The sequence below is a fragment of the Fundulus heteroclitus genome, chromosome 14 (genome assembly GCF_011125445.2).
Source record: "Fundulus heteroclitus isolate FHET01 chromosome 14, MU-UCD_Fhet_4.1, whole genome shotgun sequence".
In the NCBI taxonomy this organism is placed as follows: Eukaryota; Metazoa; Chordata; class Actinopteri; order Cyprinodontiformes; family Fundulidae; genus Fundulus; species Fundulus heteroclitus.
Genome location: NC_046374.1, coordinates 7310824 through 7337779, shown reverse-complemented (window position 1 = coordinate 7337779; position 26956 = coordinate 7310824). Strand labels below are relative to the sequence as shown.

Here is a 26956-nt window from a genome sequence, read left to right as displayed (position 1 = left end):
TGTGGGACACAAGTACACCCTGAGCAGGTTTCAAGTTCATCACAGGGCTCTGACTCACCAAATGAAGATTACTAGATAGTTCAGAGAACGAATAGCATTTATAATCATCAACTGTATTTATAAAGCGCTGTACCACTAGCCACAGCAAAAAACAATAATATTTAACATCTAACATGATTATCATCATCATGCCTACACATGTACAACATTGATTGAGATGTATACATTATTTTGAGCTGCAACTACTACAGTTTTGTAATTTTACAAAAAGTACATCAAACAGATGTTAATGGTAAATAATTATTTTTTCGTCTTTACAGCGTCTGAAGTTCTCTGAACATTTAATAATCTAGAAATTGAAAAGTTATTAGTGTCATCTGATTACATCGAACAATTATTTCTCCTGATTTTCACACTAATTCTCAGTGTTAGTGTGAGTAGTTAGATAACCAAAAGAACGCCCCTCCTCCTTTTAGAGAGACCGCTATAAACTGGAGCACAGTTCAGCTCTAATATTTCACTGGTTGAGCCTTACTGCGCTTGCAATGATGAGCTTCATCTTAGTAGTGGCTTTACTCTGCACCTTTAGTAAGTACATCTACTATGCTTTTTTTTAAATTAACTTTTTTCTTTTACATCTGTTTATTTCTTTGCCAATACATGTCTAACATAATTTATAGACATTGTTTTAAACTTTTGGGAAAACTCTACCATCTGTTTCAGGTTGGATTTCTGTGTCAGTCTGTCAGTTTAACACTGTAGTTGTTCGGCCTGCTGAAGAAGTCACACTGCTGTGCAACAACATCACAACGTTTGCCTTTCACATATGGTGGTTTAAGATGAACAGCAGTCCCAACATCAGCCGTATCTCATCTATGTTAAGTTCTGGATCTAATGCTTTGCTACGTGATGGATTTAACTTCAGTAAATATACTGTGACATCCAACACAACAAAGATCTTTCTTAAGATCAAAGATGTGAATTTCTCAGACTCTGGACTGTATTTCTGTGGCAACAATGTAGAGGGGGCACCTACGGTGTTCACTGCAACATACTTACAGGTTTTGAAAACATACTTACAGGTGGAAGGTAAGATGGATTTCCTGCACACTACAGTGAATATTAAATATATTCTGCTTTCAGTTAAATATTCCTAATAATAAATAGTTATTTACTTGTCTTTTCCTTGTATGTTTTAGATGGATTACCCAAACTGTCTTGTATGATCCTTGGCTGCATTGCTGTTTTCCTTACAGTGGTCGTTATTGCTTTGGCTGTCAAAATTAGGACCTTTCAAACAGGTTTTAATGGTTTCATTTAAGCAGTAATTTACAAATATTATACTTTTTAAGGAATAGCTGACCAGAGGAACTGTTTCTTTCATACAGGACGAACTCAGAAAATGAACCTACAACCTACCGAGGTGATCACATTACGCCAGACTCAGACTTTTGTATGTAGTAATTCATTTTGATTCAATTTGAATTAGCAAAATGTGTTTACAGAATTTGAATCCTGACAACCAGAGCTATGCTGCCCTGAATTTCCGTTCCAATGTAAGAAGCAAAAGAAGGTCGGCGGATGAGAGAGTACTGGAAACAAATGTGGTGTATGCAGCAACAGGATGAGCTCATTAAAATAAATTCAATTTCTTTATGTGCTTGGATATTTTTGTCCTTAAATTCTGTTATTTTTTTATGAAAACACCAGGATTGGGGGAGGAGCAGGTAAGAACATTGATCACAGCTCAGACTTGTTTTGGGCCTGCTGCATTGCCACAGAACTAAAGATAAAGATTATGTTTACCAAGAATGAATAGCATACAGTGGTCTGACTACGACCTAAGAAGTTCAGATTAATTCAGTCAAAACTTTATTTTAGAAGCTGTAAAAGACAAGAATGTGGTTAAAAAATCGATTCACAGATATTTTCTGCTGTGGTGGAAACAAAGGGCTACATCTTTCAGCTTCTCAGCTCTGATGTAGATTTACATAAACAACCAACGTATTCCTCTGCATATATATGGATTTGCCATGAGTCAAGGTTGTGTGTTAGAGGTTTAATACAGTCATATGAAAAAGTTTGGGCACCCCTATTAATCTTAATTATTTTTATTTCTAAATATATGGGTGTGTGCAACAGCTATTTCAGTTTTATGTATCTGATAACTGATGGACACAGTAATATTTCAGTATTTAATTAAGGTTTATTGAACTAAAAGAAAATGTGAAATATGCATTAAAACAAAATTTGACAGGTGCAAAAATTTGGGTACCCTAATCATTTAATTGATTTGAATACCCTTAACTACTTTTCACTGATTTACTGAAACACAAAATTGGTTTGGTAACTTCATTAAGATTTGAACTTCATAGCCAGGTGTATCCAATCATGAGAAAATTTATTTAAGGTGGCCAGTTGCAAGTTGTTCTCCTGTTTGAATCTCCTCTGAAGACTCATCTTGGGCACATCAAAACAACTCTCAAATGATCTGAAAACAAAGATTGTTCAACATAGTCGTTCAGGGGAAGGATACAAGAAGTTGTCTCAGAGATTTAAACTGTCAGTTTCCACTGTGAGGAACATAGTAAGGAAATGGAAGACCACAGGGACAGTTCATGTTAAGCCCAGAAGTGGGAGGCCAAGAAAAATATCAGAGAGGCAGAGAAGAAGAATGGTGAGAACGGTCAAGGACAACCCACAGACCACCTCCACAGACCTGCACCATCATCTTGCTGCAGATGGTGTCACTGTGCATCGTTCAACAATTCAGCGCACTTTGCACCAGGAGAAAATGTATGGGAGAGTGATGCGACAGAAGCCTTTTCTGCAAGCATGCCACAAACAGAGTCGCTTGAGGTATGCAAAAGCACATTTGGACAAGCCAGCTTGATTTTGGAATAAGGTCCTGTGGACTGATGAAACAAAGATTGAGTTGTTTGGTCATAAAGAAAGGCGTTATGCATGGAGGCAAAAAAACACAACGTTCCAAGAACAACACTTGCTACCCACTGTAAAATTTGGTGGCGGTTCCATCATGCTTTGGGGCTGTGTTGTCAATGCGGGCACTGGAAATCTTGTTAAAGTTGAGGGTTGCATGGATTCCATTCAATATCAGCAGATTCTTGAGAAGAATGTTCAAGAATCAGTTAGGAAGTTGAAGTTACGCCAGGGATGGATATTTCAGCAAGACAATGATCCAAAACACCGCTCCAAATCTCCTCAGGCATTCATGCAGAGGAACAATTACAATGTTCTGAAATGGCCATCCCAATCCCCAGACTTGAATATCATTGAACATCTGTGGGATGATTTGAAGCAGGCTGTCCATGCTCGACGACCATCAAACTTAACTGAACTGGAATTGTTTTGCAAAGAAGAATGGTCAAAAATCCCTTCATCCAGGATCCAGGAACTCATTAAAATCTACAGTAAGTGACTAGAGGCTGTTGTTTTTGCAAAAGGACGATCTACTAAATAATAATGTCTCTTTTTTTGCTGGGGTGCCCATATTTTTGCACCTGTCAAATTTTGTTTTAATGCATATTGCACATTTTCTGTTAGTACAATAAACCTCAAATCAGTACAGAAATATTACTGTGTCCATCAGTTATTAGATATATCAAACTGAAATAGCTGTTGCACACACCCAAATATTTAGAAATAAAAATAATAAAGATTAATAGGGGTGCCCAAACTTTTTCATATGACTGTATATAATGTACAGTTCAACTTGTAGCCGAGTTGTCCAATCACAGCTCTGTGTGGGTGTCATACTGCTGGTCTGGGGTTTTTTTTGATAAAATTTAGGTTTCCTGCCTAGAATCTAAGCCATTCTCATCATTCACAATTCTGTCAGTGAGACAGAAAGATGTTGACCTGGCCACCTGTTTGTCTGCATTTTTTTCCCCTGAAATGTCCAATGACTACACAGAAAGCACTGGTTGTACCATTAGGGATTTATGCTTTAGCATAAGCATTAAAATGTATCACTTAGAAAACAAAGCATTAAGTTTATGGAAAGGTAATACAACTTCTTTGAGTGTTTTTTTTGTGTATGCTCAACCGGATCTATAAATGAAATACTTAGGTTAGAATCAAAACCAGTCTGTACAAACAAGGGGTGTGTGAAACCAGACATTTGATTTCACTTGTTCAGACACACAGACATTAAGTATAAATAACCTTTGAGAAAATAAAATGAAAGACAGAACAGTATGTACATTTATGGATATGTACATCCATTTCTTTGTTTTATAATATTTCTATATAAAGAAAAAGAACAAAAAGGTAAGATGTGGTAGTGCAAATGTACTTATTTTGTTACTCAGGCTGTAAGGTGTTCATTGTGCTCATCAGAGAGACAGCTTAGGGGGGGAAACTGTGTCTGTGGTGCCTGGTTTTAGCAAATAGTGCTCCAACTAACATCTGCGGAGATGCTAGATGGGTTGAGTAGTCGTCTTGCAATTGGAAGATTGTGGGTTTGATTCCAGATTCCTGGGGAATCTGGATTCAAACATATGTTGATGTGCCCCTGGGCAAAGCACTCAACCCCAAGTTGCCTACTGATCTGTGTATCGGTGTATGAATGTGTGCGCGTTAGTGAGTGTGTTTGGGTGAATGTGGCTATGGTGTGAAGCGCTTTGAGTGGTCAGTATGTTCCAGTTCATTTACCCTAGACCTGTACAAGTCCTGAATGGATGGAAGGTCAGCCCAGATTATCCTCTCTGCAAACCTAATTGTTCATTGCAGACTAGACTCTTCTTACATTGTGTGAACAGAGTGAGTTTAAGTGATGTTTTCCAGAAGTCCACTGTCATCTTCAAAGTCTTCAGCAGGTTAAACCCATGTGGTTCTGACCATACCAATGGTTCCAGCTGATCCACCTCCTACCTCTATGCAGACATGTCATTGTCCTGGATCACACCAGCGACAGTGATGTCACAGGAAAACTTCAGGAGTTTCACAGACAGTTCAATAAGAGAACACATCCCTGGGGGGGCTGGTGCTGATAAGTTCTTGTGTGAGAGAAGATGCTCGCCAACCTCACCTCCTGCAGCCAGACAGTAACCAGAAACTGTGGATTCACTGACAGAGAGGCTGATTTAATTTTTGAGCAAACTGCTCTGGGTGGAAATGTCAGCAGGCAAAAGATGAGTTAATTGAAAATAGTAATTGTATTTGTTGAGTCAGACATATCTTTGCAAACAAATAAGAAATATATCTGTGATTTAGTTGACATTATAGTCAGAACATTACCGAGGTGAAAAAACAAATTAGTACTCTAACATTTTACATACTAAACATATGTGAGAGATTATGGTAAAACAAATACCAAGGGTGTTATTTTGAAACAACTTATTTGGTACATTTTGGTTGAATATAAATACAATTAAAATTCTATTTAAAGTGTGTGTAACGTACTTTTGGTGCCAAAATATAACAACTTCATGTTTACTTATACTTTAATAATATTAGAATTTTTGTATTTAATTTATGATAGAATAGCACATTTAAATGTTACTTTTAAGTGTGTTTACGTTTTTGCATTGAACTTATACTATAAATAAATCATATTCTGAATATCCCATACACCATTCCATAATATACCTTTATTAATCTTTAATTATAATTAGTATAAAAGAGAGGTTGATACAATAAAACATCAGTTTTATCATGAGCTTATAGTTCCATATAACATGGTAACAGGTTGCACACCTTTTTGGAGCAGCTCAGTGTATCAAGCTCTGTGTCACATAAATATTCATTGTTTGATGTAAAGACTTGCCACCGAGAAGTCATAAAAATTGAGCTCTGCACATACCTGAACATGGACCTCCGCAGAGAGAACTACGCCCGAGAATGTGGGGGTCTTTACATGAATACAATTCTAGTTTCAACATTGTAGTTGTGCTGTCTTGTAGACAGCTCAGGGGCCTGATCAGGTAGTGACTGTGTACCATAATGCTCCGGATATCCATTGAGCAGAGCGGCTTTGTAGCTTACCAATGTTGTGCTTACACATTTTGTTTTTTTGGAGATTTTTTCGCGGCTCTAGTGGCTCGCTTTTTATTACACTAGGCTGACAGGAAGGGGGTGGAAGAGGGGGAGAGACATGCGGCAAAGGACCGCGGGTCGGAGTCTAAGGCCTCCATGCATGGGTCGCACTACCCGCTGCGCTACCAGCGCGCCCAATGCTTACACATTTTAACAGACTTTTGAGCTCATTGTTCCACATACAATCGGTCAGTAAGTAACGGTAATCATATATAAGGCGCACCTTTAATTTTTGAGAAAATTTAAGGAAAGTCTGAAAATATATGGTAATTGGAAATAATACAACTAATGTCAACCTATTCTTATATAAATTAATCAGATTTTTCTTTCAAGTCGTTATCGATGTAAACATCATATAATTTATCGGTTTCACATACAGAAATTCAGGCAAATCTTACTCACCTAATTTTCCGCTTCTCATTGTAGCTCCAGGTTTCAGCCTCTTGGTGATGTTTGTCGTTCAACAGCAACACAGCATCTCCTACAGCATTCCTAAATACAAGTTGATATGTTTCAATTACTCCAACTTTGTATTCAAGGACTTAGGCCTCGGGCATCAATCTGATGTCCCTTCGTAGAATTTCTAAATAAATCCTCCTCTGTGTTGTAACGCATACACACATTCTTACAGTTTTCTTTAAAAATATTCCAAAATATTTATGCCTTGTTTACAGATCTGTAAGGTGGTTAACATCTCATCTTCATCAGAAACATTCACCTAAACATTTCTCTATGTTGTCCTTAAAAAAAAAAGTATCATGAGGATAACTTTTCCAGGGATACATGATTCTGTGTGGGTAGATTATCCTGTATTTCTAGTTGATTCACTCCAAGTGTTTATTCAGAGATTCTTGTTGGATCATCCTGTATAATATCTGTTTTAACTCATAAAGACAGCATCCTTGTGATGACCTACTCCAGCCCAAGTGCTGTGTCAACACACACACACACACTGTAATTTGCGCCACTACACCACAGGCCTAGGGTGATAAGTGGGGTAACAACCCCACTCAAGATTTTTTATTCTTCCATTTGCAGATAATTTAAGACTAAAATAAAGTATGTTGGCCACCTCTACCGATAAGTCTCTATTGCTTTAGAAGAAAATGAAGATTAGCCTATTTAATGTATATCTCTAACCATATATTTTGAAACCTAATTTGACCTAAAGAGACCAGGAGGTAATCTATTCAATTAAATTTTATTTATAGACCACCAATTAATGAAACATGTCATCACTAGGCTCTTTCCAAAGTCAAATTCAATCAGATTGGATCAGATTATACAGATTGGTCAAAAAAATGTCACATCTAAGGAAACCCAGCAGGTTGCATCAAGTCTCTCCAAGCAGCGTTCACTCCTCCTGGAGAAACGTAGAGCCACAGGGAGAGTCATCTGCATTGTCCACAGCTTTGCAGCAATCCCTAATACTGAGCATGCATGAAGTGACAGTGGACAGGAAAACTCCCCATTAACAGGGTGGAAAACTTACAGCAGAACCAGAACCGAGCTCAGTATGAACGGTCATCTGCCTCGACCGACTGGGGTTACAGAAGACAGAGCAGAGACACAAGAGAGACAAAAAAGCACAGAAGCACACATTGATCTAGTAATCTGTTCTACATTAGATGGTTAACTCTTTCAGAGAAAATCCTGAATTATAAAAAGGATTCAGGTGTGGGAACATCGATAGGGGCTTGAAAGACAATTTGATTAATTTATATACAAGGATAAATTGACATTAGTTGTATTATTTCTAAATATATAAAAATTTAATTATAGAAAACAAAATGACTAAACAGTAAGAATTTCAAATTGAATAGAGGTAGTCTCAAAAAAGGCTGCTAAGCGATCATGACTTGCTTCTAAGACAATCAAGAGATGTTCGTATGGTGCTTTATTTAAACCTATTCTTTAAGTAACAGTTTAAATGCATGAATTACTATTTGTTATGGTTACAGCGTGAAAATTAATAACAGCTTTTTTAAAATTTTTAACATGTTGGGCTGCAGTTTCTCATCAGGGGGCGATTGTCCTCACAGCTGTTGGAAAGACGCTGTTTCTAAGTTTAACTTAGTAGTGTAACTCTGTGTGTAAGTGTAACTCTGATCATATCTTGTCTGGATGCACCTGCATAACTTTCCTGTGTGAAAGAAGCTCACATGCTTACAGATTTACTGTTGTGTTTCCACATCCAAGGACACAGAGAGGAGTTGTGTTAGATAGGAACTGGATCGTACCACTGGTACTTGTGATGAATTTAGGAGGACCCAAGAAATACCCGAAAACAAGTGAGTACAAAATTTGACAGTCTTTATTTTGACGCTGGCGGCGCGGTCCCCTGGCTCGGCTCGCACTCAGCGACTGGCCGCTCCTGAAGGCAGAGTCGCAGGTTAGTGACCAGCAGATATCGACAGGTTGGTGAGAGAGAAGTTGGGTCACTAACCTGGACGTGCTGAGGGCAGAACTCTGACTCCTTATGTCGATGGTGTCCGAGAGGGGGTTATCCATGGCTCTTTGTCCAGGTCCGGTCCGGGTCTTTGTCAGGGGGAAATCCGTTTAACTCAGGCAGCGGTTTCCAAGGGAGAATCCAACAGAGCGTCCAGGTCCAGGTCCAGGTCACAATCCAGAAAGCACAGACAGACAGGGGGCAGGCGAACTCGTTTTACTCACGGACAGGCTGGGGTCAGAAACACGGTGAGGCAGTCCAGTTCTCTGAGGGTGACAGGCAGGACCCAGGCAGGCAGACAAATCCAAAAGGGGCAGACAGGTTTCCAAAAACAGAGGCAAAACAAGTCGAGAGACTGACAGGCAGACAGGAATTCAAAAGAAGGCTGGAAGCGCTCACCGTATGGCTAGAGACGTTCTGGCACTGGAGGCTGCGAGGAGCAGAGCTTTTAAGCAGCCAGGGCGGAGACAGACACAGGTGTGCTGATTGCAATCAGCAGCTCCAGTGCCAGAAACGTTACAGTACTGGTACGATTCTAAAGATTACTCCCACTTTCTATGTTAACCCAGAATGTAGAAAAGTTTAGTGTGCCCTTTTTCTCTCGGTCTGTTTTCTGACTGCGTTGGGGGACAGAGACATTCAAACGCTTGTGCCTTTTAAATGACTTACAAACACAAAGATGCATCTTTTGTTTCTATGAGTTGTGTGCGCACTTAATTCATAATTATTAATATCCACTACAACGGCATCCCACAATCCCCTGCGCTGTTCTCACTACCTGTGCTAAGTCCTTCCTCTCCTGCACTATGCAGCTCCCATACCATACAGTTAAGCTGATATATACAAGACTGTCTATGGTAGCTCTATAGAAGTTCTTTAGCAGCTCAGTGGAATGTCCAGTCCTTTTCTCAACCTCAACCCTGATCAGAAATAATTTCCACTGTATTGTGTGTAATTACGCGGAATGCTTAGTTTAAAGTTGCTCTCCGAGCAGATGTTTCAAATTTGTTCTCTAAACGGAACCAGTGAGGCATGAACTCCTATTTTGCCTTTAACCCACTAGCATTAGTCTTAAGCCTACAGGAAACACCACTATATGAAATAACATTTATTTATCTATCGTATTCTATAAGTATAGCCACACCCCTTTAAGGCTCTGCGCTTCACTGCGTCTCACTTTTCTACATAGCCTAGATGGCTGTAGAAAAACAATAGGCTATCTGGTAACTGATTGTCCAGTCCCAGCATAATTTATGTTCAATGATACCCGATTGAGGTGTTGAGGGGAGTAGAAACAATTCGTCTTTTCAGTTCTGGGCTGTGCAGGAGGGATACTCATAACGGGGAGACTGCATAAATACAGACTGTAAAGTGCTCTGTTTAAGGAAAAAGGAAGAAGAATGAGGGGTCTGTGCTGAAGCTGCTAGTGTTACTAGACCCTAAAAATTCCCCTTAAAAGTACGCACCGACATTACCATGTGACTAAATTCAGTATGTGCACCTAAATTCAAGGGTAAGGCAATGCAGGTGAGTAACAATCAACAGAATATTCAATTCAATTCAATTTGATTTATATAGATAAGATAAGATAAGCTTTATTGATCTCACATTCAAATTCACATGTCACATCGGCTCAGTAATCAGTAGTCATAGGAAAGAGGAGTCAAGTAGGACGAGGTGCATCAAGTATATACACAGTGTGTCCTCGTTATACCATGGATCAAAAGGAGTAGGTAAGAAAAAGAAAAAAAAAAAAAGGCAGAGGATGTCTTCTGTACATTCGCTGTGGCTTATACGTGTGTGTATTGACATATATTCGGGTGTGGTAATAGCAAAAGTCACTTCTTTCAGGATTATTGCACAGTGTATTAAATAGAATTGCACATTAGTTATTGCATGTTGGTTCTTACAGTTACAGTTATAGTTACAGTTATGGTTACAGTTATTTTGCAGCATTGTATAATCTGATAGCAGCAGGAATAAATGACCTGCGGTAGCGCTCCTTTTTACAGACAGGATGTCTAAGTCTGTCACTAAAGGAGCTGCTCAGCTCCTCTACAGTCTGGTGCAGGGGGTGGAAGGTGTTGTCCATGATGGATGTGAGCTTGGACACCACCCTCCTCTCAGCTACTTCCTCCACCAAGTCCAGAGTGCAGCCTAGGACAGAAGTAGCCTTCCTCACCAGCTTATTCAGCCTCTTTCTGTCCCGCTCTGCACTGCCAGGGGCCCAGCAGACGACAGCGTAGAAGAGGGCTGAGTCATAGAAGGTCTTAAGCATGGGCCTGCTCACTCCAAAGGACCTCAGCCTCCTGAGGAGGTGGAGGTGGCTCTGGCCCTTCTTGTACAGGGCGTCGGTGTTGTGAGTCCAGTCCAGTTTATTGTTGACGTGAACACCCAGGTATTTGAAACTCTCCACAGTTTCTATGTCCTGCCCCTGGATGTTCATGGGGGAGTGAGGTGGGGGTCTTCTCCTGAGGTCGATCACCATTTCATTGGTCTTGCTGGTGTTTAAGCACAGATGGTTCTTCTCACACCAGTCCACAAAGTCCATGATGACCGACCGGTACTCCAGCTCATTCCCCTCAGACACACAGCCCACAATGGCCGAGTCGTCAGAGAACTTCTGAAGGTGGCAGCTGTCCGTGTTGTAGGTGAAGTCCGAGGTGTAAAGGGTGAAGAGAAACGGAGACAGAACGGTGCCCTGGGGGGCCCCGGTGCTGCAGAGTGCCACCTCTGACTGACAGCCGTGCAGCCGCACGTACTGAGGGCGGTCAGTGAGGTAGTCCATGGTCCAGTCAGCCAGATGTTTGTCCACCCCAGCGTCCTCCAGCTTCCCCCTCAGTAGCACCGGTCTGATGGTGTTGAAAGCGCAGGAGAAGTCAAAGAACATGACTCTCACAGAGCTCCCGGTGGTCTCCAGGTGGGTTAGCGCCCGCTGCAGCAGGTAGATGATGGTATCCTCTACACCGATGTTGGGCCGGTAGGCAAACTGTAGCGAATCCAGGGTGGGGCTCATCACGGTGCGCAGGTGAGCTAGGATGAGGCACTCCATGGTCTTCATCAGGTGGGAGGTCAGGGTGACTGGTCTGAAGTGAGCCGGTTCTCTGGCGTGCGGTGTTTTGGGAACTGATATCACACAGGAGGTCACAGGAGCCTCACCCCCAGGCTGAGGCTCAGGTTGTAGATGTAGCTGAGGACCTCACAGAGCTCATCTGCACAGTTCCTCAGCAGCCTGGGGGGGATTCCGTCCGGTCCTGCAGCTTTCCTCTGTTTAAGCCTCCTCAGCTGCCCTCTCACCTGCATTGGTGCGACTGTGTAGTGTCAATTCACAATCCATGTCATCTGAAGGCACTTTACAAAGTCCAAATCAATGATGCGGAAAGACAACTCAGGGTAAGGCTTATAAAAATGTATTTAAGGGGATGATGACCATTCTCTGTATTGAGGATTTTGTGAGTTAGTTCCAAAGAATTATAACTGAGGATGATGTTTAGAAAAGAGGATGATCTCAAGCCTACTGTGTAGAAATAGGACAGTTAACACAGCTTCCCATTAAACATTTCACACTGAAGACTTTATATTTTCTCACTTGAAAGAAAATGAAGAACATTAAAACTGATGCAGGGGAAGGTTTGGTCCATTTTCTTTATGACATGAATTTGCCTAACATTGTTTTTTATTATTGTCAGGTAAGCTTTAAACACTCTAAGTCACTGGTGTACAAACGGTTTTCCAAGTGACCCAAAATTATAAAGTTGATACTAATTAAGGGCCACAGAGTTTTTTTGTGCTCTCTTAATTAAGAATGCAAAAAAAAATGTTTTAACTGTTTTGTTTTTACCTGAACAACAACAAACAAAAACACACAATAATTAAATGACCTCTGAAGTGTGATGGAACCTGGATATGATTATTAATCAGTAAGATTACGCAGAAAGCTGTTGTTTTCTCATTTCTTTACATGTTTTCTGATATGTAGGCCGGTGACTATTTTCAGCCGTCATTGGCTGAGAGGCAGGGTACACTCTGGATAATTCGTCACAGGGCTCTGATGAAACCAAATCAGCTCAAGATTACTGGGTAGTTCAGAGAACAAATAACTTTAAATATCTTACATGATTTTCATCAGCATGCCCACACATGTACAACATTGATCAAGATGTATAAATTATGCTGAGCTACAAAGACTACAATTTTGTAAATTTCAAACTAAATGAACAGATGTTGATGGTAAATAATTATGTTTCCTTCTTTACAGTGTATTAAGTTCTCTAAATGTTCAATAATCTACAAATCAGAAATGTATTATTAACGTCCTCTGATTACATCTAACACTTATGTCTCCTACTTTTCTAAACTCATTTTTATGTGTTTACGTGACTAGCCATATAACCAAAAGAACGCTCCTCCTCCTTTTCATGACCGTTATAAACTGGAGCACAGTTCAGCAACTAACATTTCATTGGTTGAGGCTTACTGCGCTTGCAATGATGAACTTCATCTTAGTAGTGGTTTTTCTCTGCACCTTCAGTAAGTAAATTACTACCTTTTTTTTTTACATGTTTATTTCTTTCCAAGTACGTCTAACATCATTCATGGACATTGTTTTAAACATTTAAGAAAACCCTTCAATCCTGTTTCAGGTTGGATTTCTGTGTCAGTCTGTCAGTTTAACACTGTAGTTGTTCGGCCTGCTGAAGAAGTCACACTGCTGTGCAACAACATCAGAACGTTTGCCTCTCACATATGGTGGTTTAAGATGAACAGCAGTCCCAACATCAGCCGTATCTCATCTGTGATGAGTTCTGGATCTAATGCTTTGCTACGTGATGGATTTAACTTCAGTAAATATACTGTGACATCCAACACAACAAAGATCTTTCTTAAGATCAAAGATGTGAATTTCTCAGACTCTGGACTGTATTTCTGTGGAGAGAATAGAGAAGGGACACCTACAGTGTTCACTGCAACATACTTACAGGTTTTGAAAACATACTTACAGGTGGAAGGTAAGATGGATTTCCTGCACACTACAGTCAATATTCAACGTATTCTGTTCTCAATTAAATATTGCTAATAATAAATAGTTATTTACTTGTCTTTTCCTTGTATGTTTTAGATGGATTACCCAAACTGTCTTGTATGATCCTTGGCTGCATTGCTGTTTTCCTTACAGTGGTTGTTATTGCTTTGGCTGTCAAAATTAGGACCTTTCAAACAGGTTTTAATGGTTTCATTTAAGCAGTAATTTACAAATATTATACTTTTTAAGGAATAGCTGACCAGAGGAACTGTTTCTTTCATACAGGACGAACTGAGCGAATTAATCCACAACTCACTGAGGTGATTACATTCTGAACGACTAAAAATGTTGTTTGTTGAAATTGATTTTGAAAGTTATTTGAATACGCAACTCTTTTACAGAATGTGGACCCTGATGGCCTAAGCTATGCTGCCCTGAATTTTCGTTCCAATGTGAGAAGCAACAGAAGGTCAGCAGACGAGAGAGTACCAGAAGCAAATGTGGTGTATGCAGCAACAAGATGAGCTCATTAAAATAAAAGCAACAGCTCAGAGTGAACGCAATGCTTCAGTTTCTTTGTGTGCTTGGATATTTTTGTCCTTAAATGAAACTCTTAAAAAAAACAGTGCAAACAATTAGATTGTTGCAGGAGCAGGTAAAAACATTGATTACAGTCCAGACTTATTTTGGGCCTGCTTCACTGGCACGGAACTAAAGATAAAGATTATGTTTAGCAAGAATGAATAGCATAGGGTGGTCTGACTACGACCTAAGAAGTTCAGATTAATTCAGTCAAAAATGTATTTTAGAAGCTGTAAAAGACAAGAATGCGGTTCAAAGTTCGATGTAAACCACACATGCCTATAGTAAACTATGAGGCTGAGAGGTAGAGACACACTTGGTTGGCAAAAGCCATCGCCACAAAGATATATTCTGCATTCACATCTTGGGCGGCCAGCGAGCAGAGAAAGAACAGCAGCCCCAGGTCAGCCTCTCTATATCAGCTACAACAGGAAGCAGTCACCACCGTTTCTTTTGTCTTAATGTTAACACTGTGAGATCACGTAATCTCGACACCTTTGTTGTTGGGTGTTAGACTGGCCTGGGGTACACCTCCATTTGGGCGGAGTGATCTTACAGTTGACATCACATCAGTTCTAAATAAACCTTTATAATATATATTTTAAATAGCATGGTATAGCTTGTGGCTTTTAAGTGAAAGCATGTTACACAAGTTACTGTTTATGTCATATAATACAGTAAAATCTATCAAAACTACCCCTACACAAGCTCAAACTTAAATGCAGTGTATTGTTTTTTTCTGAAATTTTTGAAGTTAGGGAACATGATTCAGGATTTTCAAACTTTTACAAAAAATAAAATTTCAAATGTGGATGTTAATATGTATCACGCTCCTTGTGATCTGGCTTCCTTTAAAAACAAAACCACTGACACTAATTGCTGCTAGAAGTAACCTAACTAAGACGTCTTTCTGTGTGTAATTTAATATAAATCCAGCTGTTCTGTAAAGGCCACAGAGATTTGGTGAAGAACATATGTGAACAAATAACATGAAGATCAAGCAACACAGCAAACACATAAGGGGTAAAGTTGTCGTGAAACTTGAAGTTTAATGTTTTGGGTATAAAACTATATCCAAAGTGTTGAGCAACTTATGTAGCACTCTCTAAACCATCATATGAAAAAATGGCAATTATTATTGACGTGCACAATATATTTGCCCATTATCAAAGACTGACAAGACTAAAGTAAGCCATTGTTAAAAAATTGCCTTTAGAAGTTCTGTTTAAAGTTTGAAGCAGATCCAGCAAACACGTGGAAAAGATGTACTGATCTATTAAGACAAAGGGCCCTTTCACACCAGAGTTGTGTTTGATCTGCCCTAAAAGAATCACAATGTGTTTCCTCTAATGGTGTTCTTCAACATAGTAGAAGTAACATTTGATTTACAGATATTAATGTAATCTGAATATTTATGTAATCCTTTCTTGGCATATACTGTGTATGTAACCACAGCAGTGCGCAGTAGTGTATTGCTCCTCTCTGTCTCTTTCTTTACTGATAGATTGTTCTCGTGCAGAGTACTGCTGCCTCATCTGCTGGTAACCACTAGCAACTCTTCTTGTGAAGACGTTGCCCTCTAAATTTGGTGTACTTTCAAAAGTTCACTGTGAAAGTGAATCAAACCACATCCATCTATCTCTGGACATCTCTACAGGGTTGCGGGGACCTGAACAGGTTGCTAGTCCACCACAGGGCAACAGAGAGACACACAGGAGTGTCTCTCAAGAACCTGGAATATTCTTGTGTGAAACCCCCCTGAAATTAAACTTTTGGGCCTACATAAAAATTCTTTCTGTAGAGGAAAACTATAGCATTGCCCTGATCACGTCATCTTTATGGTGTGAAACATGGTGGTCGGAGCATCAAGTTGGGAGTATGCTTTCTTTCTGCAAGGAAAAGGAAGCTGGTCAGAGAGACTGGGAAGGTGGATGGCCTTAACTGCAGGGCAACCCTGGGAATACTGGGGTGGAGGTTCAATTTCCAGCTGGTTTAATGAGCCTGAACATAAAGCCAGAACTACAACAGAATGGGTTAGTAGGCACAAAGGCCATTTTATCTTCACTGCACTGGGATTTTATTTAAATGCTCGTATACACCAGTCAACAAAACTTCTTCTGAAATCCTGAGTTAGTTCACAAACTCAAAACAGAAATAAGATATATAATTAGATTAAAATTAATAAAATGTTATAGATAAGATACAATAAGGATTAAACTTATTAATTCCTTATCAAGAAATACTACATTATAGGCTACATAAAATTGCATCATATAATCACTACTTGTGTATTTTATTTCAACATTGTGGAAGTTGGAGTCAACTTGCTGGCAGTAATTTGGGTTAAATTATAGTAAATATTTGGAAAAGATATTTTAGCAAACCTTTCATCAGAAACATTTGTTCAGTATTTGATTTGTTTCTTGTCTTATTCTTATAAGAATTGCCAATGCATTTTTCGTGAATGACGTTTCTATAGAATTGTCTGTATAACTTGAAGTAAATGCTAACTAAATACAGTAGCAACTGTACCATTTCTAATCAAATCATTCTGCGTCAGCGTGGGGAACCGGAACACCTCACCACCTTATAGTGCAAACAACAACTGGAGCACAGTTCACTTACAAACATTACGCTGGTGAAATCTTACAGTACATACAATGGGGAACATCAGCCTGATTCTTGGTATACTCTGCTCTCTCTGTAAGTACATCCACATACTATTTTCTCAATACAATTTCTGGGTTTATGTTGGTAAGATGATCCAGTAGAACTGGTACATGCTTTAACATAATTCAAAGGAATTCGTTTAGTCCTTGTTAGATTCTACCTTTGTGAATGTGTTGTGTTGTTTCAGGTTGGGTCTCCGTGTCAGTTTTTGAGTTTCACACTATTGTGGTTCAGCCCAGAGAAGATGTCACACTGCGGTGCTCCAACCTTAGCAGTTTCCCAGTACACATATTCTGGTTCAAACTTGTTAATGGTTCCAATGCCAACATCATCTCATCTATGAACATTCCTGAATATAACGCTTCATTGCGAGAAGGATTTCAAAATGGTAAATTTACTATGACATCCAACCGCACAAACCTCTTTCTGAGCATCACACAGTTGGATTTTTCCGACTCTGGGCTGTATATCTGTGGAACTAGTTTAGAACTAAAATCGGGAATATTCAGTGCAACATATTTACAAGTTCAAGGTAAGATTGATGAGTCTTTTCATTTTAAAATTAGTACATATAATTCCGTTTAAATGTCAAACCTGCAGAGAACCGTATTGCATCATGTTTCTCTCTCTAGTGGATGCCTTTGTCGTACCATTTTGGATCCTATGTGCTACATCTATCTTCCTTTTAATAGTTATCATCTATCTGGCTGCAAAAAATAGGAGAACTCAAACAGGTATTTTGCTGAAAAATGGAAATTATGGAAATATACAAATGCAGAATCCTAGAACAATTACTCATTAGTTTCTATTATTCAGCTCAAGCCGACAGCCAGAATTCACAACAGAACAAGGTAATGTTAACTATACAACTAGTATAAACTATAACTAGTATTATGAATGATTTGTTAATGTCAGTCTGTTTATGTTTACAGAACCCAGATTCTGATACCCTGAACTACGCAGCTCTGAATTTTGTTCACAAACCAAAAAGGAACAGAATGGCTGAGGAAGAGAAGGAGCTGGAGACAACTGTAGTGTATGCTGCGACAAGATAGACCCTATATCTAATAGTCACAGCGCTGAGTGGAATGCTGTCACTGTTTTAGTTTATTTGTTTGTTTGTGGGATTTTATGTATTTGAAATGCAGCTGTGATGTTGGAAATCTGCCTATCGCTTTTCTAATAAAAAGTCTCTGATCGTCCAGAATATTACTCCTGCCATCAATGTTTTCTTAGATATTCACCTAAAAGTTACAATTATAAGAAAATCAGATGCTTTAAATGCAAATTTCTATACTCTATCCATTCCATCTTGACCTGAAAGACACATTATATAATCAATAAATTATTGAATAATCAACTTTAGAATGAAAAAATGCTAAAAGTAAGGCAGCAATTATAAGGGTTTGATTGCGTCAATGTCAATAAAGATTTTTCTACAAAAAACTTGAGAAGGGTATAAAACATTTTCGGAATCTATTCTTGGATAAAATGTTTATCAAAAAAGATAATTAAAATGTGCTGGGTGTATTCTGGGGCTGCAGAGCAGAAGGAGTTGATTCACCTCAGGCCTAGTGATCTAAATTGTGTTAAGCCCACACTGGCACGTTCATCTGTGGGAACATTGCACAGTAATGCTTTCAACCACAGGAAGAGTGCAATTCAGCTCCTTGCAGCCTAACCACAGCTTTACCTGATTTTTAGTTCAAGGTTCCCTGATTTAATCTTGAATTAGCAAAGATACACTGAAATAACTTTATACATCAAATTACTCCTAAAACACTTTGTGTTTTGAAAGGAAACCTTGGGTATTTGTTTTCTTTGTGAAATCTGATCTATCATTTTGTTTTTGATCCCACAGAAAGGTAGTCAGAAATAGAAAGGCTGTTCCACAGTAGTGTTACATGTACCTTAGTCCTCCCATTTTTTTATTACTCTACATATTGTTTGTATTTTCTGTCAGTTTGAATTGTCTGTCCACTCTCAAGCCTGAACTTCCTCTAGAATTAGGATTGTATGTGCATATAAAAATTTCCTGATCAATGAGATGCATAAACGGCCCACAGCCATGGAACATTTGGTGTGTCCAAAGTTGAAACCCTTAGCAAAATCAATCTTTGCACTATGTATACAGTACATTCTACGTAAGAGTATACAAACTGTGTCAGATGTGTTTTTCAATGTAGTGGAATGGCTGCACCTACCTGTCATCAAGTGCTTTGCAAATTGCTTATGGATACTGACAGTATGCGAGGTCTGTTAGTAAGAAAGCTACTGTATTTTGTCATCAGACAACTAGCCATCTAACTTACCAACTCACTAACTACATTTCCTTTTATTGGATATTTCTTTCAAATCATGAAAGCATTCTTGTTGTCCAAAGACCATTTCCACCATTGCTGACTGCGACCCCTAAGCTCAGTATCATGGTTTAGTGACTTTTTCATTTGTGAGCTCATGGGGTGTTTTTAGTTAAGGACAATACCCGCATCATCACAATGACCCCCTCCATCCACCACATCATCCCCATTTTACAACAGTTCCACTGGATCCCAATTCAATTCAGTTCAAAATTCTCCTCTTAGCATTTAAGTCTATTTACAGCCTCACGCCTCCCTACCTGTCTAATCTCCTCCATGTTGCTACACCCTCCCAAACTCTCTGATCCTCCTCCTCCATCCACCTGACAGTCCCATTGTGATGTTACAAACAGTAGTTTACTCTGTCCTGCTCAATGTCTAAAATACCAGGTTAGACATGTCTTGTATACTTTGTAATGTCATAAACAGTGGCTTATTTTACCCAGTCTCAAGAAAAAATAGCCACTTTGGTCCACAAGGGAATATGTAGTATTGTCACAAGTTGGCTCCTTCATACATTTCAATCTTGCGTCTTATTTGGCCTATTAATTTTCTTTTTTTTCCACTGGGGGAGACTTGATAGTTACACAACCAGGTTGCAAGTCAATAAGCCAAATAAAACATAGGACTGTAGATGAATACAGATGGCAGACCCCACCAACGTAACTCCACAGAGAAGTAGCTGAAACTGCTAATGTCATGTTGTTTGTTCATGAAACTGTTGTGCAAACAAAAACTACAGACACTGTATGATAGCTGAAATAGTTTATTGAATCAACAGAACAAAATAATGATTCTTCTGGGTCTGGATCAACTGCAGCTGTCTGATTGACTTTTTGGCAGACCTTTGAAGACACTGTTGCAGTAACTGATTCAACTAAAGATAAACACATGGATTAGATTTCAAGATCCTGCTGAGACATTACTCCTTTAATCCTAGAAATGTTGTATAGGTGAGAGAAGGCCAACTTTGTAATTGTCTTTAGATACCTTTGGAAGTTCAGCTGTGACTCCATCACTACGCCCAGCTTCAGCTAGTTCAGGGGTTTTCAGATTCATTGAATGTGAGCCTCCCCTTGGAAAAGGTAAAGATAACCACGCCCCCCCCCCCACCCCAACCACAAACCTACCCCACGCAGGTCCCTGCAGTAAATGCATCTTTCTTTTGTGTTCCTAGAATGCTGTCTTTCAAAAACAACTGATAGCCCAACGCATGTTTTTTTATTGTATTTCTTTAAACAAAGTACATCCATAAAAAAGGCCTATTCGTAAAATATACATCCAAATATTTCCATCTTACAGGCTACTTTTACTGAAACATCACGGACAGAGGGCTTCGTTTTAATATTGAACTGTCATTAGAGCAAATTCATAAACAATTGTTTTCAACAGCAGAAAAACTGAACTAAACAGATGCCAATGTCAAACTGAACTCACGTCAACAGGAGACGTCAACTGAAATAATAATAAAAAAAGATAACCTGAATTTAACAGACGTCAACATATTCCATATTCCAATCTACTTTTTAGGCTAATTATACACAATTTAGACCTAGTGCTATTTTGACAAACAAGTATTTTATTAGTTGTTATCTCTCATCTGATGTATTTCTGATGTTTGGCACTTTGTTTTACCTCGTGTTAAAGTGTTCTTTAAAAAATTATGACATTCATGATGATTATGATCAGAATAAACTTTTGCATCACATCCCAGAAGCTGGAAAGGAAAGAGACAAAAACATTTTGTCTCTTTTTCACACCTCACTTAGTAACTCTAATATTTTAGTCTAAATACTTTAGCCTAAAATATTTTAGGCTAAAATATTACACTTTTTATTTGTTTTTCTTCAATCCCTTGGTGATGTTTAGTGATTTCTGCCAAAGGCTGCAGCATTTTGATTTAATTCATCTTGTTATGCCATGATAGTGATCTCAGATTGGATCCTGAACAGTAAGGAAGAGGTGACAAAAAGAATTCTGTCCTGCTGCAGACATGGCCGGAAGGACGGCCTCTATCCTCTCTCTCTCTCCCCCATGGGCCCTTTTTCCCAGCAGGAGGTCAGCTGTGACCACCTCCCTACAGACAAAAGCTACAGCCCCTCTCCTGCTCACTCTCTTCTCCTGACTCCAAGCTGCTGAGACACACACCTCCAAACCCTCTGAGGACCAGCACTCAAGGAGAGGGGGGAGCCATGTGACTGAAGGCCTCTGGGAACCATTGATGGGGCCTGGAAGAGGCCGCGAGCTGAGTGAGGATGAGCCTTTCTGAAACTCAGTTCCTCCCTGGCATAGGGAGAAACTGCCAGCCGATTCAAAGATAAGTCTCTCACTTCTGCTTAAAACAAATGCCCAAGTGAAGGAATCCGTCTATGCCAGCTTTGTTCTGCTTTCTCAGCGCACCACAGACGGAGCTGGTTCCAGGCACCGCAGAGCTGAAAAGCCGGCACAGAAGCAACGTCCCCATGCCGAGGAGAGATCTGCTCAAATTGGACTGCAACCGGGGTCAGAGTCTGCCTGGAGGACCAGGCCTCCAACCCAGACCACGCCGTTAGCCACATGCTGCTGCAAGGCTAACGCTAGCCTGCCAAGCGCTAGCCCGCTAGCGCTAGCCAACAACTTCCCTCCTTCAACGCTCCTCCCGTGAATGGCCAAAACTGGACCGAACTGACACGAAACAAAGGACAGAGGTTTGGGCAGCGGTCTGAGGGTGAAGTTAAAAAGGTTTATTGGGAAATGTCTTGTAAACCGTGGTGTTTAGAACAAAAGGGCTAACCGGTAGCTTGCGCTAGCCAAACATGCTATTAGCCTTGCTAACATCCGGTCTCGGACATTTTCAAAAGGAGTTCGTTTAAAGCATAAAGCGTAACTGGACAAAACGGTCCTCAGAATATTATTTTAACAAATAATATTTTGTTCAACTTGGGCTTTGCATTGTGAATGGATTGAAATACATGGCAAATGTTTTAACTCCATTCCATGTTTTTGTTAATCAGATCTGCAGTGAACCAGGATTCACTGAAGTATTCTGATTATGATAAACCACTTTTGTTTGTTTGGCATGTAAATAGTTTCTTAGCTTAGCTTCTTTTTATCTTCATTTTGCTTAGTAGTTTAGTTAAGTTTCACTAGCCTAGTAGAGAGGATTTATTAATCGAAATATTGTGTTAATTCAGCTAAACAGCATTACATAGTGATGTTCTCTGGATGTTCATTTTATTTCTGTCATTAAATTCTTGAACTTGAAAAGAAGCTGTCACTTCTTTATTCTATGTGTGTCCAGGTTTTGCTGTTAAAAGATCGCTAGTGCTCGAATTCATCCCTTTCAACCATTGTCTTGATATCAGCTTAAGAGCTGATCATCACCAGACAATACTTAACAGACAGAGGGTTATTTATGAAACATTAAATAACTTTAAACAGTGTATAATTGCACAATAATCTGAATGCAGTATTTGCAAGCCATACTCTGATTGGATGGAAAAAAAACTGTCTGTGATTGGCTTTACCAGCCGAGCGAGCGCACAGCTGGTGTTGAGCGTGGAATGAGCAGGTGCGCACGAGCAAAGTAGAGCGCAAGCAGAGATGAAACTCATCGCAAGACAGTGGGTTGAGAAGAGTTTTTCAGACCGTGCCAGACCGGTTTTCAGCGTTGAGAGTTGTCTCACTGCGCGCTTGGATTGGTTCCTGCACGCTTAAACAGAAGGCACGAATATCGCTACACAGTTTCACAGAGTTGAGCGGCAGCGCTGTCTTCTTCTCTGTCTTCAAGCGCCTCCCCTGTGACTCTTTGGCGCCCCCCAGGGGAGGCGTGCCTCACCTATTGAAAACCCCTGAGCTAGTTGAAGCAGCTGAAGCTGTGTGCTAACTCTTGATCATTCTATTGGTCCAAAAACTATTACATCAGTTTTGTTATCATTCAGTTAAAGAAAGTTTAACCTGTATGACCGGTGTCAGAGCATGGTCCACATTGCCGGCAGTAAGTCGGACTCGTTTCCGGTGAGAGTTGGACTCCGCCAAGGTTGCCCTTTTTCACCGATTATGTTCCTAACTTTTATGGACAGAATTTCTAGGCGCAGCCAAGGTGTTGAGGGGATCCGTTTTGCTGGTCTTAGGATTGCGTCTCTACAACCCTAAGGCCACCTAAGGTTTTGGTAGGTTTTCTTTTTTATGATGTAGAATTCTCCAGAACATTTGTTTACCGACCAGAGCGGCGGAGGGATACGACACACTTAGAAAGATTGCTCACTGTTGCGAAGCCCACCTATTTTATACAACTTTGGTCTTATTTTTTCTAAAGTCGCTTGTAAATTTCATGAGTTGCGGGTTACAGTTTATTTTGGGGCTTATTTCTGAAAGTGAAGTCGATTGTTTGGGCTCTAAACTAAGTGATGCCGAAATATCCCTCCGCCTCATAACGCACTGCGGCTCATCCTGACAGCAGCAGAGAGAAAACTCAGAAAGAGCCGATCTGCCCATATTTTCTGCAGTTTACGGAATAACTGATGATAACTGCTGAAAGTAGATTAGGCGGTGCACATCACCATTTTAAGCAGAGATTGGTTCTAAAGATGAGTTTTATACTCATCTTATAACATTGCAGAACACAACCCATAAACCATACTTTAATGCTTATTTGTTGACTTTTTATGTCTCTAAAATGTATGATTTGTATTAATTTAATTTTAAATGCTATACCATGTCTATCTTTGTTTAAGGGGTTAAAAAAATATTTTGGCATGAAAACTGATATTTATTTACAAGGGGGCAGATAGGGCATTGGGACTTGCTGTACCGCGACCTGACGTCACAAACTGGGAGGAGGCAGTACTGTTCTTCACCAAGATGGCTGCCCCCATAAAAGGACCTTCAAATGAAAATTACTCTTAATTAAAAAAGCTTATAATTTATTGAACAGTATGTAATAATTTTATATTTAAAGGACTTTCAGCAGTTTGAATTCTGATTTTTACCGGACTTCTCCTTTAAAGGACATGGAGGCCCATCCTCCTTGGAGCATTCTAAAGGTGTATTCGCATTGGCATGAGAAAGTTGCCACTTTTGCTTGCTGTCACCTGACATCATCGCCGACCGTTCACACAGCAGGTGAGAGCAATTGCATAGCGAACGACAAGCCAGAAATACAGTAGGACAATGGTGCTACCTAGTGATGCTTTCACCTAACTGCCATTCCAGCTTTGCCACTCACTCTTTAACCAAGCCCGCTCCTTTTTGGGTCTCGGTGGTAATAATTCTTTCTTCCATCTTGAATTAAAACTGCTTCATCTCCGTCGCAGTCCTTTACTAGGGTGACCATATTTTCATTTGGGGTAACCAGGACACCTTGGAGCGGGGCGGGGGGGGGGGATCTCTGTACCCATGCATAGCGATGTCTGTGGCATGCACTCACTTAACATAGGCCTACGTAATCCTACAATAACATGATATTTACAGTTGGTTTATTAAAAATGCTTTTCAGTAAAAGTCAACAGCGATAACTCCTATAACAAATGATAATTTTATTCAAAATTTATTTATTAAAAATTCTTAACCTTCCTATGGTGTTAGGGTCCCGACGGACCCGTTTTGAGTTTTAACATGCATAAAAGCACTTCATACATTTGTTTTTTGAGTTGAAACTTTTTGACTTTGTCAGGGACTTCCATTTAAACAAAGTAAAATCTTTTTTTTTTTTACTAAATTATAAAGTGCTCTGGTGAAAAAAATGACTTTTGTGGTGTTCGGGTCATTTGTGACCCGGTTAAAATTTTCTATTATAAAACAATAAAAAATGCCCAAAATTAAATCATGAACACACAGTCAACCAACAGCCTCTTCCTCCAACCACTTGAGCTTCATTTAGGGGCTTTTCTCTTTGCCTTTTTGCAAGAACAAACAAAGGGAGACATGTCCAGGCTTGTCAACCCATTTGAGTGTAGAGGTGGTGACTTGTAGAGTACACAATCACATCTCCAATTCACAGGATGCAACAATGAGGAGAAGATATGCTGTTAAAACAAAGGCCCAGGGGGCCACAAAAAAATATTAATACCAATCTTTTCATGGATAAGGGAGCCCAACCAGCTAAACAAGAGTTAAGAAAACATTGGATGATAAAAGATTGTTTTTAGGGTATTTTATGGCTGATTTAATACACGGGTCCAAAATGACCCGCTAACACTACAGATGGCAGCAGAAAGCTAACACCAGAGGAAGGTTAACAATTCCTGTAATGAATGAATAGCACAATAAAGGCCTCCCATTTGTCTCGACCCGGTCTGAAAGCGGGGAAACTCTTTTATAAATCGTCGGTAAACATACATTTGCGCTTCGGCATGTTGTTGGCGTACTGACAGCCACGCTATCTATCTTCTGATTAAGAACAGGGCTGCCCGCACTGACGCGGCTCAGGGATTACGTCACACGCAGCGCTGGGCAGTAGAAGCTGCTGAGAAGCAGTCAAGTAGTAGGAGGAGTAAGGTATGTTCCAGTGTGAATGGAAAAATTACAGCTTGGCTCCTAAGGTCACCTAAAACCTTGCTTCTTTGAAACATGTGACCAGCGTCACACAAGAGCCTGCTCATCGGCCCCACTCTCCCCTAGTTTCCTGGTTTGCCAAGGTAAATGGTTGCGTATTTTCTGTGTCGTAGTGTAAATGTTTGGATTTCAGGTGTTTGTGTTACGTCTGCTTATGCAGCCGGTATAGGAAGGTGCGAATGGTGTTGTAAGAAATATTATTCTGAAGTCACTATGGCCTCACACACTCGGACGTGGGAGGCCTGCAGACATGATGGCTGTGTATAAGATACACTGTTTGCTGATTGCAAGGCCAAATGCTGCATAGAATGATTATTGTCTAGGATAGACTGTCTATGTGATCTCTGCTCTGTTTCTCAATAAAAGGGATTATTTTCCAGCTCTTTAAAAAAAAATAAAATAAACGCAATTGCTCAAAAATGCTTGCAAGCTTTAAAATTTTAAAACCCATTTAAAGAATACCGCAAGAAATTTCAAAACAAAACTGTAAACCTAAAAGGTAGTAATAAGTAAAAGTTGGTAGAAATAATAAATTATATTTAATCCTTAAGGCAATTAAAACAGGATTCGCAATACAGAACAGTAACAAAGGTTTTAACATTAAACTAAAATTCGAAATCTTATTAAAATACGTTTTCAGCTGAAATATGGACTCTCATGGCTGGGGAACAGAAGACCGGGCTGAGTGATACCAATAGTCACGCCCCGTGAAACTTTTAAGTTATCCGCCCTGATTGACTCTGGGTGTGATTTTAATTTAATCAATTTTTCTTTTGTTCAGCGCGCTAAGATTGACACGGTGCCCCTGTCAACTTCTCTTCAGGTTTCAGCTTTAGATGGCGGGGCTCTTCCTTCCTTCCTTCCTTCCTTGTACCTGAGATCTACCACGACCTTAAGTTGGTCTTCAGTAAATCTCAGGCTGGCTCGTTACCGCCCCATCAACCTTACGATTGTGCAATCAACCTCTTACCGGGTGCCCCGCTGCCCGCTAGCCGCCTGTATAACATCTCTCAAGCTGAACGACAGGCACTAGAAAAATATATTAAAGAGTCCCTGGCAGCGGGGTTAATTAGACCATCCTCCTCCCCCCTTGGGGCCGGGTTTTTTTCCGTTGCTAAGAAGGATGGTACTCTCCGCCCGTGCATAGATTACCGTGGGCTCAATGCCATAACCGTGAAAAATAAGTATCCTCTTCCACTCCTTTCCTCCGCGCTCGAACCGGTCCAATCCGCTACGGTCTTTTCCAAACTAGATCTGCGTAACGCTTACCACCTGGTCCGG

The 26956-nt window shown here is 39.9% G+C and overlaps 1 protein-coding gene across 1 annotated transcript; it reads left to right on the top strand.

The window, feature by feature from the left end:
- Positions 1-16771: 16771 nt before the first annotated feature.
- Positions 16772-17837, top strand: LOC105925530. The gene is made up of 5 exons (XM_021315829.2): positions 16772-16805; positions 16969-17313; positions 17414-17515; positions 17598-17632; positions 17714-17837. The coding sequence occupies exons 1-5, from the start codon at positions 16772-16774 to the stop codon at positions 17834-17836; spliced, it is 639 nt and encodes a 212-aa protein (XP_021171504.2). The 3' UTR covers position 17837.
- Positions 17838-26956: the final 9119 nt, after the last annotated feature.

What these genes read in the sequence shown, in the direction of transcription:
- LOC105925530 (XM_021315829.2), top strand. Translation starts at nt 16,772, where the DNA reads ATGGGGAACATCAGCCTGATTCTTGGTATACTCT. An exon ending in CCTGATTCTTGGTATACTCT is followed by an intron (nt 16,806 to 16,968) that starts GCTCTCTCTGTA and finishes GTGTTGTTTCAG; the next exon opens with GTTGGGTCTCCGTGTCAGTT. An exon ending in AAATAGGAGAACTCAAACAG is followed by an intron (nt 17,516 to 17,597) that starts GTATTTTGCTGA and finishes TCTATTATTCAG; the next exon opens with CTCAAGCCGACAGCCAGAAT.